Source organism: Pleurodeles waltl, chromosome 6 (genome assembly GCF_031143425.1).
Source record: "Pleurodeles waltl isolate 20211129_DDA chromosome 6, aPleWal1.hap1.20221129, whole genome shotgun sequence".
In the NCBI taxonomy this organism is placed as follows: Eukaryota; Metazoa; Chordata; class Amphibia; order Caudata; family Salamandridae; genus Pleurodeles; species Pleurodeles waltl.
In genome coordinates this window covers 1,678,285,730-1,678,298,117 of record NC_090445.1, presented here as the reverse complement: position 1 = coordinate 1,678,298,117, position 12,388 = coordinate 1,678,285,730, and the positions used below count along the sequence as shown (strand labels likewise).

Sequence of the window (12,388 nt, the reverse complement as noted above, 5' to 3'; positions counted from 1 at the left end):
CAAATGGCCTCAAAATGATTGTCGCTTGAACAAAAACATAGCACCGTGCCTGGAACTCTGAAAATCCATGTTCTGAAGTTGATCACCATCTGCAGTCATTTTTGCTATATTGGCCAGAATGTGTTGCACCAGCTATATTGATGTGCTGACCAATGGACAGGCAGAGTTCAGTGCTTAATTTGGGCTTGTTGTTTCCGGTGCTGAGCGCCGGCACTTATTTGTTAGGGCAGGGGCTTATTCTTCTGCCTCAAGTATTTGCTGCGGGCAAAAGACATATGGGAAAGACGGAGGAAAGGAAAAACGAAAAAGCGTCATAAAGGGAGAAAGTAGAAAGCTGGAAGAATGAGCTGAAGGGACAGGCAGTGGCTTCATATGGATTGAAGAGGCTCGAGATGGCTTCAGGATTACGCCGCCTCAGTATTCCGTGATCACACATTTAATTGCAGCAGCCGCGGAGGCCTTTGGGCACCGGCACCTTTTTATTTACAAATTAAGCACTGGCAGAGTTGCCCTGTCCACGTCTTATGGTGCGATTAAATATCTGCTTGGTTCCTCTGACAAGCAGGTACTGTCCCCGTTGATCTTTAAAAAGTGAGGGGTTAAACCCGGAAGCAATAACAAAATCCGCATTTTGTCTCTGAGAGGATGGAAGGGTAAGGGGGAGTCAGTCGCGTCAGGCCACTGTCCATGAAAGTTAGCAGAACTGTCCATAGTCGGTCACACGGGATGAATACGCCATCACTGCCACACACAGGGCTTTCTATAAGTGTTAGGCATTGGGTGGAAGGGCAGATCTCAGTAACAGAAACCCAGAGATGAGATTTATGTGCTGTCAGTGATGAGGAAGTGATTAGGGGATGAAGACTGCCGCCTCTGTTATGTCTGTCCACCTGTGTTTGACAGTGTGTACGACCGGCAGTGTGTATGGATGTGACAGTGGGCATCAGTGCTTAAGAATGTGACGTGCACGAGCATGTCCGGCGTGCATCAAAATGTGGGTGTGCAGTTATGAGACGAAGGTAACCCGAGGGCAATCTTACTTTCAAGTTGCCTGTTCACTACAGCCCGGGGAGAGTTTCCCACATTGCAAAATCCTGGCCCTCCCCCGCAGAGGCCTCTGCAACACCCTCCGCTCCCCCCACAATGTCACAGTGCAGGAAATCCACTCCCACTGCTTGAGGTAGAGACACCCGGACCGCAGTGTGAAAACAACACATTCCCCGCCTAGGCACCAATCACCACCCCCCGTCCACTAACACCGAACCCAGGAGGGACCAGGCAGGGGAACCATGAACCGACCTCTGCTGCGGGACGAGGCGCCCAGGACCCCGCGTCTTCTTCAGGGCGAGACCCCGCGAGCACACTACAAAACCTTTTCACACAAAGAGGTCAGAGAGGCCGAGAAGAGATATGTCAGGTGAGAGACCGGCTGTCGGGTTGGGAGGTCCTAGAGATGTGTACCTGTGGACTGCACGACAGAATCTAAGCTGTCGAATAATAATTAGAATGCCTTTTATATAGCGCACTTGGGCCCTTTCTATCTAGGCGCTCTTAATTACAGATGTTACTATTACTTAATGGTATCCAATTTATTGGAATCGGAAGGATGGGAATCCGAATTTACCTTTTTATGATTCGAATTACCCAGTGCTTAATTTGTAAATAATAAGGTGCCGGAGCCCACAGCCCTCCTCTTAAACACGCAGCTGCTGCAACTAAATAAACACGGAATACTGAGGCAATGTAATCCTGAAGCCATCTCGGTCGTCCTCAAGCCATTTATTGCCACTCCCTGCCCCTTCAGCTCGCTCTTGCAGCTTTTTCCTTTCTCCATTGTGACGCTTTTTTGTTTTTCTCTTCTTCCGTCTTTCCCATGTGTCTTTTGCTGGCAGTAAATGCTTGAGGCAAAAAAACTAAGCGCCGGCCCTCAAAAATAAGTGCCGGTGCTCCGCACGGAAACAACAAGCACAAATTAAGCACTGGGATTGCCGTCAGCTCACTGCCGATGGGCGTTAACTTGCTCGAGCCATCATTCGCAGTCTGCTTGTGGAGTAAGTTCCTGTCGCATGAAGGCTACAACAAACAATCTGAATGGTGAAGGCAAAAAGAATACGAGAGAACCCCACAGCTCTAGTTCAGGGGTTACACGTTATTGGAAAGTCTCTAGTTTTGCCTTGGCCAAAAGAGCAAAACCATAATAACCATCATCGGCTTCCTAGTTATCAATACCAGCTGAGAGGCCAAGAACTGAATGGGAATAGAAATTTGACATCTCCTCGCTCACAGCATAACTGGTGCATGTTAACGAGCAGGGACGTCTGGCTAAGAGTATATGGATGAAGGTACCTTTGCTTAGTACCTTTTGCCATCCGTCTTAGTACTCTGTAGTCTAACTGAGCCAGTTGTTTCGGTTGTGCCACGAAACTGTTACCCAGCCTGAGCACTCTGAATAATTACAACCTGGGGGCACATTTATGAGAGGCTTACGTCGCTGTTGCGTCACTTCTACTGACACAGTGGCAGCACAAACCTTTCAAACATATTTATGAGGTCACGCAAAGCCACTTTACGTGGCTTTCAATGGCCTCATAGATATGGAGTAAGGCAAAGAAGCGCAAATCGCTGCGTTGCCTTACTTTGCATTAGGGAGGCATTACACGGGCACTGCAGAGGGTGTTCCCACACATCACTCATGGATGTTGATGCGTCCCCAGATTTACCAGGCCTTGTAAAACTGCGGATGCGCCAAAACCTTACGCCTCCCCAGGGGAGACCAGGGGCGGCCGGCAGCTTTGGGAGGGGCGGGCGGGGCACACTCACAAGCACACACACACATTCACACACACACACAGACTCATTCTTTCACACCCAGACACGCACGCAGGCACGCTCATCCATTAACAATACTCATTCCATTCAAACATGCACGCACGCACCAAACATTCATTATCCAAGATCACACACATTCATTCTTTCACACACGCACGCACGTACATCCATTAACAACACTCATTCCATTCAAACATGCACGCACGCACCAAACATTCATTTTCCAAGATCACACACATTCTTTCTTTCACACACGCACGCACATCCATAAACAACACTCATAACACTCAAACATGCACGCGCGCACCAAACATTCAATGTAAAACATAACACACATACATACACACACACACACACACACACTTACCTTTAGCCTCCAGGTCCCAGGAGGGTTGGGACTGCTGCCTTCCCTCATTGGCTGACATGAGGTCAGCCAATGAGGGAAGGCAGCAGTCCCAGCCTCGTCACAGAGTGGGATGGGGTCAGTGAGACTGCTGACCCCACCCCACTCTGTGACGAAGTGTCACTGATTGACACTCGCCCTGGGCACTTCAGGGCTTAAACCTGAAGCGCCCAGGGAGAGTGTCAATGGGTGACGCTTTCCTCGTCACCCAGGGGAGGGCCTCGAGGCAACTTTGCTGGGCCGAGGAGGTCACGCCCATAGGGGTTGTGATCTCCTCAGCCCAGCAAAGTTCAGCTCAGGCAGCCAGGAGTCTGCGCAAATCGCGCATGTCTGCTCCTGGCTGTCTGACCTGAGCATGAAGAGTGTCTGTCAGGCTGACCATTGTTCAGCCTGACAGCCACTCTTCATGGGGTGGGGGGGTGTGGCCCCTCCGCCCTAAAGGACGGGCCGCCACTGGGGGAGACGCAACGAGGAGAAACATCTTTATTTCTCTCAGTTTTTACCTCTATGCGTGCTGCATTGTGCACCACACATAGAAATGAAAAAGCCTCCCAGGATTATTTTGTGCAGGAAGGTGCCCCTTCCAGCACAAAAACAATTTCTCCTACAACGGAGACACCCTTGCACAACAGTGCCTGTGTTGGTGCTAGGCAGCCAAACCAGAGACAGCGCAGGGGGAAAGGACAGGAATGCGCCTTATTACATAGATACAACACATTCCTGCCCTATCCTTGTGACACATGGCAACCCAGCAAGGTGACTTGCTGTGCTGCTCTGCACTAAAAAGTCATACATCTAACCTTTAAAGACAAATGGAGTGACCATCACATGTCCGGGAGGAGAGAGAAAGAAAAGGAGAAAAAGATCATCTATAACAGTGCAACGCACATCTGTTCAAGGTCAGTGCTTAATTTGAGCCAGTGGTTTCCGGTGCGGAGCACCAGCACTTATGTTTTAGGGCCAGGACTTATTTCTCGGCCTCAAGCATTTACTGCAAGCAAAAGACACATATGGGAAAGACGGAGAAAGAGAAAAACAAAAAAGCATCACAAGGGGAGAAAGCAGAAAGCTGCAAGAGCGAGCTGAAGGGGCAGGGAGTGGCTGTAAATGGATTAAAGAGGCCCGGGGTGGTGTCATTATTACGCTGCCTCAGTATTCCTTCCTCGCACATTTAATTGCAGCAGCTGTGTATTTCAGAGGAGGGCTCTGGGCACCGGCATGTTTTTATTTACAAATTAAGCACGGTTCAAGGTGCAGCTGATTCCAATCATCCTCCCAAAAATAATTGTCTCTCTGTTAATGTTTGCATTTATGAGAAATAGCACAAAGGTATTTTGGAGTAAAGTAATACTCCAGTAGCACTCTTTTATGTACTTTTACATGCCTTTGTGAATTGACTTTACAACAGCAAATTTAGAATTGAAATTGTAATATTCATAAAAATTAATGCAAATATAAAGGACTGTGCCCTCTTTGCACTTTTACAAAGGTACTTTTCAAATTTTAGGCTGATTCATAAAGCCACGTAAGAGTTTGTAAAAGTGTACTCCTATAGAACTACTTCCTGTACTCATAAATGCTTTTGCGAATCAGCCCCTTAGGGGTAGGTGCCAGAAACCTCTCAGAACAGAGTATCTCACGTTCAAAGCAATTTTGTGCCCGCAAACCTTGCAATGCACAAAATCACAGGTTTGTGACAGTCTCAGTGCTCAAAAGGGGCAGGGCGGCGCTGCGCGTGGCGGGCGGAGGGGGGAACAACATACACAATAAATACTTTAAAAAAAAAATAAACTTACCCGACCAGCCAGCCAAACACAGATGCGGACTGAGGGGAGTGCTGTGCACTCCCCCTCCATCCCTGTCATGCCCCATAGCCCGCCCCTTTAACAATAAAACAATATTATTGGAAATATTATTGTTTTATTGTTAAAGGTTTGCAGATGCTCCTGCTGCTGGTGGGGGCGACGCTCCTCTGCCATACCGGCGGAACCACTGCCCCTGATTTGTGACCACAATAGGACTTTTTTCAAAGTACTAACAACCTTTATAAGATGTAAACGTTTCCTACTTGTAAAAGTGCTTTTGCAACCCTTTGCAAACTGTAAGCAGGAAGAGGCCTGGATGGGGGGGGCCCTCTCCTGTTTACAAGCTGGAAGGGAACATATTATAACTTTGTAACCTTAATAGTTGCGTAAACCATTGATCAGTTACCAGCCTGGAAGTGGGTGGTGACAGATTCACAAAGGGGAAGCAGAGCTTTGGGGACAGCTTCTGAATCATATACGGCAGATTTAGGAGGAAGTTTTCTTGAAGTGTTTGTGAGAAAGTAGCCTCTTTCTAGCCTTGTTACCCCCACTTTTGGCCTGTTTGTGAGTGTATGTCGGGGTGTTTTCACTGTCTCACTGGGATCCTGCTAGCCAGGGCCCAGTGCTCATGGTGAAAACCCTATGTTTTCAGTATGTTTGTTATGTGTCACTGGGACCCTGCTAGCCAGGACCCCAGTGCTCATAAGTTTGTGGCCTATATGTATGCGTTCCCTGTGTGGTGCCTAACTGTCTCACTGAGGCTCTGCTAACCAGAACCTCAGTGGTTATGCTCTCTCTTTACAAATTGTCACTAACAGGCTAGTGACCAATTTACATTGGCATACTGGAACACCCTTATAATTCCCTAGTATATGGTACTGAGGTACCCAGGGTATTGGGGTTCCAGGAGATCCCTATGGGCTGCAGCATTTCTTTTGCCACCCATAGGGAGCTCTGACAATTCTTACATAGGCCTGCCACTGCAGCCTGAGTGAAATAATGTCCACGTTATTTCACAGCCATTTTACACTGCACTTAAGTAACTTATAAGTCACCTATATGTCTAACCTTTGCCTGGTAAAGGTTGGGTGCTAACTTACTTAGTGTGTGGGCACCCTGGCACTAGCCAAGGTGCCCCCACATTGTTCAGGGCCAATTCCCCTGGACTTTGTGAGTGCGGGGACACCATTACACGCGTGCACTACATATAGGTCACTACCTATGTGTAGCTTCACAATGGTAACTCCGAATATGGCCATGTAACATGTCTAAGATCATGGAATTGCCCCCTCTATGCCATCCTGGCATTGCTGGCACAATCCCATGATCCCACGGGTCTCTAGCACAGACCCGGGTACTGCCAAACTGCCTTTTCAGGGGTTTCACTGCAGCTGCTGCTGCTGCCAACCCCTCAGACAGGTTTCTGCCCTCCTGGGGTCCAGCCAGGCCTTGCCCAGGAAGGCAGAACAAAGGACTTCCTCAGAGAGAGGGTGTTACACCCTCTCCCTTTGGAAAATGGTGTTAAGGCAGGGGAGGAGCAGCCTCCCCCTGCCTCTGGAAATGCTTTCATGGGCACACATGGTGCCCATTTCTGCATAAGCCAGTCTACACCGGTTTAGGGATCCCCCGGCCCTGCTCTGGCGCAAAACTGGACAACGGAAAGGGGAGTGACCACTCCCCTGACCTGCACCTCCCCTGGGAGGTGCCCAGAGCTCCTCCAGTGTGCTCCAGACCTCTGCCATCTTGGAAACAGAGGTGCTGCTGGCACACTGGACTGCTCTGAGTGGCCAGGGCCAGCAGGTGACGTCAGAGACTCCTTCTGATAGGCTCCTTCAGGTGTTGCTAGCCTATCTTCTTTCCTAAGTAGCCAAACCCTCTTTTCTGGCTATTTAGGGTCTCTGCTTTGGGGATTTCCTTAGATAACAAATGCAAGAGCTCATCCGAGTTCCTCTGCATCTCTCTCTTCACCTTCTGCCAAGGAATCGACTGCTGACCGCGCTGGAAGCCTGCAAAACTGCAACAAAGTAGCGAAGACGACTACTGCAACTCTGTAACGCTGATCCTGCCGCCTTCTCGACTGCTTTCCTGGTGGTGCATGCTGTGGGGGTAGTCTGCCTCCTCTCTGCACTAGAAGCTCAGAAGAAATCTCCCGTGGGTCGACGGAATCGTCCCCCTGCAACCGCAGGCACCAAAGAACTGCATCACTGGTCCCCTGGGTCTCCTCTCAGCACGACGAGCGAGGTCCCTTGAATCCAGCAACTCTGTCCAAGTGACTCCCACAGTCCAGTGACTCTTCAATCCAAGTTTGGTGGAGGTAAGTCCTTGCCTCCCCACGCCAGACTGCATTGCTGGGATCCGCGTCTTTTGCAGCTACTCCGGCTCCTGTGCACTTTCCGAGGGAATCCTTTGTGCACAGCCAAGCCTGGGTCCACGGCACTCTAACCTGCATTGCACGACCTCCTGAGTTGTCCTCCGGCGGTGTGGGACTCCTTTGTGCAACTTCGGGTGAGCACCGGTTCACTCCACTTTGTAGTGCCTGTTCTGGCACTTCTGCGGATGCTGCCTGCTTCTGAGAGGGCTCCTTTTCTTGCTGGGCGTCCCCTCTGTCCCCTGACGCAATTGGTGACATCCTAGTCCCTCCTGGGTCACAGCAGCATCCAAAAACCCTAACCGCACAACTTGCAGCTAGCAAGGGTTGTTTGTGGTCCTTCTTCAGTAAAACACTTCTGCACGACTCTCCACGGCGTGGGACATCCATCCTCCAAAGGGGAAGTTTCTAGCCCTTGTCGTTCCTGCAGAATCCTCAGCTTCTACTGTCCAGTAGCAGCTTCTTTGCACCCACAGCTGGCATTTCCTGGGCATCTGCCCACTCTCGACTTGATCGTGACTTTTGGACTTGGTCCCCTTGTTCCACAGGTACTCTCGTCTGGAAATCCATCATTGTTGCATTGCTGGTGTTGGTCTTTCCTGCAGAATTCCGCTATCACGACTTCTGTGCTCTTTGGGGAACTTTAGTGCACTTTGCACTCACTTTTCAGGGTCTTGGGGTGGGCTATTTTTCTAACCCTCACTGTTTTCTTACAGTCCCAGCGACCCTCTACAAGGTCACATAGGTTTGGGGTCCATTCGTGGTTCGCATTCCACTTTTGGAGTATATGGTTTGTGTTGCCCCTATCCCTATGTGTCCCCATTGCATCCTATTGTAACTATACATTGTTTGCACTGTTTTCTAATACTATACTGCATGTTTTTGGTATTGTGTACATATATCTTGTGTATATTTGCTATCCTCATACTGAGGGTACTCACTGAGATACTTTTGGCATATTGTCATAAAAAATAAAGTACCTTTATTTTTAGTATATCTGTGTATTGTGTTTTCTTATGATATTGTGCATATGACACTAGTGGTACTGTAAGAGCTTCACTCGTCTCCTAGTTCAGCCTAAGCTGCTCTGCTAAGCTACCATTATCTATCAGCCTATGCTGCTAGACACCCTATACACTAATAAGGGATAACTGGGCCTGGTGCAAGGTGCAAGTACCCCTAGGTACTCACTACAAGCCAGTCCAGCCTCCTACAGTGTTGCCAAAAGGGTTCCTTTTAAAAAAAATACCTTGTCCCTTCCACAGACATGGGCTGCTAGTAGAGCAAATACAGTGATAGGTGGCCTTTTGTCCTATGAGACCCTCAACCCTGCATTCACAGTAGATCACACATTGTGACCTACCTCATTAATATTCATGAAGTAGGCCATTTTGTTAACCCTTGAGAATGGCCAATTTGCAATGGGCCACGTATTTGTAGAGGGGGCATTTTAAATTACATCCCTGTTCGTAAACCAGCCAGTATGCAATTTGTATTGAATTCTGCTGTGTTATAGTCAGGATCACTGGAATTATGCGATTGTGCAGCCGCTGCGTTTTTCTGCATAGTTATAGATTTGCTTCATTATCCACCAGATGCTGCATAATCTGTAATTTTAGCAAAAAAAATGTTTGTAGCTCAAACGGTTTAAAAGTTACTAAAAACACAGCGGCACATGTTGCTGTACAGTGAAAAGCCCTTTGCAAAGCTTGACTGGTCACCTTTCTGTTACTCATTGCTAAATATGGGTGTTGAACTGATACGAATACCTAACCAATACCCAGACAGTGTTAACTAGTGTACAAATGACAAAATGATGAAGTAGTACTACCATAAAATGCGCAGCATTACGGAGCATAATACGCCATTTCTTAACCCATAATTTCATCAATCCTGCCTTATAATTTGCCCCCCCCCCCCCACCGTTGCATAATTCCAGTGCCCCTGGTTACCCCGGTGTGTGTTTCTGAAGCACTTATCTGCCCAGGTAGCATGCTGCACTGTGTAGCGTGTGTGATTGCAAGGGGTTGTCTTTGCTCTGAGCCTATGTGGGAAGTGTTTCCATGTTGTGTGTGATGGCCACCATGGTGTGGTCACAGCATTGTGGGACACATTACTTCCACATCGGGACAGTACCTTGGACTGAAAGTGATCCCTAGCTACAGTGACAGAGCTAGAGAGGAAGCGCAGGGTGACAACAAGAACTCAAAAAAATGATGCTTGATGGGCCTTTGAGCCCTTGCCAGTACCCGCTGGCTTTACAAAGGGTTCACTAGACCTTCTTACAGAATGAATTGCTTCTGTTTTGAATCAGAGGGATTGTCGTGTATAGTGCCTGCAGTGGTGATTTTTTGCTGTTAGTCTGTGTTAATTTGCACAGAGGTGCCGTTTATCACCATAGAGTACATAGTAACTGGGACCACATTTTACTCTATTACAGGTCGCTATTGTCAGCGCCAGTGCTTAATTTGTAAATAAAAATGTGCCAGTGCCCAAGGCTATCCTCTGAAACACGCGGCTGCTGCAATTGAATGTGCGAGCACTGAATACTGAGGCAGCTTAAACCTGAAACCAACTCGGGCCTCTTTAATCCATTTACACTCACTCCCTGCCCCTTCAGCTCACTCTTGCAGCTTTCTGCATTCTCCCTTTGTGACGCCTTTTCATTTTTTCCTTCCTCCATCTTTCCCATATTTGTCTTTTGCTCACAGAAAATGCTTGAGGCAGAAAAAATAAGTGCCAGTGTGCAGCACCAGAAACCACCAGCACAAATTAAGCACTGGTCAGCGCTGTTTTGAGGGAGCCAAGAAGGAAGTTCACTAAAGACCACTACACCCTCCCAAAACATGCAACTTTCAAATTAACACCCATTAAACAAAATATAAACCCCTGTTTTAAAAGTGACCTGCTTAACGCCATTTTTTTGTGGCACCCAGGTTTGCTGGAACAGAAAGAAATGAATCTTTTGTTTTGGGCATAAAATGTTAACAATAATGTTTTGTGTTGCAGAGCAGCAATCAACGTCTGCAGCGTGGACAGGGAGAGCAAAATAGGAAAGTGTGCACATAGGTGTTAAATAATACGAGGGTGAAGTATCACCAGCTGTCCGGCCAGCTATGCAGCCCAGCTCCAGGTCTGGCACCAGGGCCTTTGTTACAATCCTGAGCAGATACCTGTCCGAGGCAGTTTACGCAGCCTAGCTCCAGGGCCTTTGTTACAATCCTGAGCAGATACCCGCCCGAGGCAGTTTACGCAGCCTAGCTCTCCAGGTCTGGCACCAGGGCCTTTGTTACAATCCTAAACAGATGCCTGTCTGAGGCAATTTACGTGGCCCAGGTCTGGCACCACCAGGGCCCTTGTTCCAATCCTAAACAGATACCTGTCCGAGGCAGTTTACGCAGCCCAGCTCCAGGTCTAGCACCAGGGTCCTATTTACAATCCTCAGCAGATGCATGTCCGAGCAGTTTACGGAGACCAGCTCCAGGTCTGGTACCAGGTCCTTTGTTACAATCCTGAGCAGAAACCTGTCCGAGGCAGTTTGCGGCCTAGCTCCACATCTGGCACCAGGGCCTTTGTTACAATCCTGAGCAGATACTTCTTCGAGGCAGTTTATGCGCCCCGGCTCCAGTTTTGGCACCAGGCTCATTGTTACAATCCTGAGTGCCTGTCCGATGCAGTTTATGCAGCCCTGCTCCAGGTCTGGCACCAGGGCCTTTGTTACAATCCTGAGCGGATACCTGTCAGAGGCAGTTTATGCAGCCCAGCTCCAGGTCCGGCACCAGGGCCTTTGTTACAATCCTGAGCGGATACCGGTCTGAGGCAGTTTATACAGCCCAGCTCCAGGTCCGGCACCAGGGCCTTTGTTACAATCCTGAGCGGATACCTGTCTGATGCAGTTTACGGAGACCAGCTCCAGGTCTGGTACCAGGTCCTTTGTTGCAATCCTGAGCAGAAACCTGTCTGAGGCAGTTTACGCAGCCCAGCTCCAGGTCTGTCACGAGGGCCTTTGTTGCAATCCTGAGCAGATACTGTCCTAGGCAGTTTATGCAGCCCAGCTCCAGGTCCGGCACCAGGGCCTTTGTTACAATCCTGAGCAGATACCTGTCTGATGCAGATTATGCAGCCCAGCTCCAGGTCCGACACCAGGGCCTTTGTTACAATCCTGAGCAGATACCTGTCCGAGTCAGTTTATGCAGCCCAGCTCCAGGTCCGGCACCAGGGCCTTTGTTACAATCCTGAGCTGATACGTGTTGGAGGCAGTTTATGCAGCCCAGCTCCAGGTCAGGCACCAGGGCCTTTGTTACTATAGTGAGAAGATGATAGCAGAGAAGAGCGTGGTAGGAGGTTAGCGCAGGTAGTGCGGGGTGTGCGGGGTTTCTAAAGCTGGAACGTGCTTTGGGTCACATGACACAGCACACTCAGGGCCTCTTAAAACAATTGACTTGCATTCCCTTATTTTGTGCATAGAATTGAACTTTCCACATTCTCACATAAACCAACGTCTCCTGCGCAAGTTGTATTTATTAAAGAAAAAATCTAGCTCCAATGGATAAAAGGAAGTAATCTAACTCTCTGCTCACACAGGGCAACCCGCACCCTTTGAAAAACTAAAGTGGTTACATTTCAGCTCTGGGTTGCTTTAATTCGGCATTCCAAGTGGTGATGATTTGCATTGCATAATGCAAACCATTGTGGTACAATATGAACCCAATGACTTGACAAATGTCACCGAATATAGATAGTAATGACTCTTAATTGCCTTCTCCTAGTTTGTAATTTGGCTAACGCTGTGCATAATTTGATCCTTCACTACCGAATAAATCCACTGCCCCGGGGCATAATGCACCATAGCCTTTTCTTACCGAAAATGGTTAAAATTTAGCCCTTTATTCTACATGCGTTTTGTAATTGAACCAGGACTACAAGTTCCAATGCATTGCATTGTTAAATAAAAGGCAAAAACCGAGCCATGATATCATCAGA

At 48.5% G+C, this 12,388-nt stretch overlaps 1 protein-coding gene across 2 annotated transcripts in view; it reads left to right on the top strand.

Annotated features, from left to right (window-relative positions):
• The first annotated feature begins 1,161 nt into the window (after positions 1-1,161).
• SLC2A6 (solute carrier family 2 member 6) overlaps positions 1,162-12,388 on the top strand; it is a 198,331-nt gene continuing 187,104 nt past the window's right edge. Inside the window, exon 1 of one of the 2 annotated variants that reach the window (XM_069241707.1) lies at positions 1,162-1,417. In XM_069241707.1, the coding sequence (XP_069097808.1) occupies positions 1,290-1,417 (128 nt within the window). In that variant the 5' untranslated portion in view covers positions 1,162-1,289. The remainder of the gene's footprint in view (positions 1,418-12,388) is intronic. The other variant, XM_069241706.1, reaches the window with a different exon arrangement.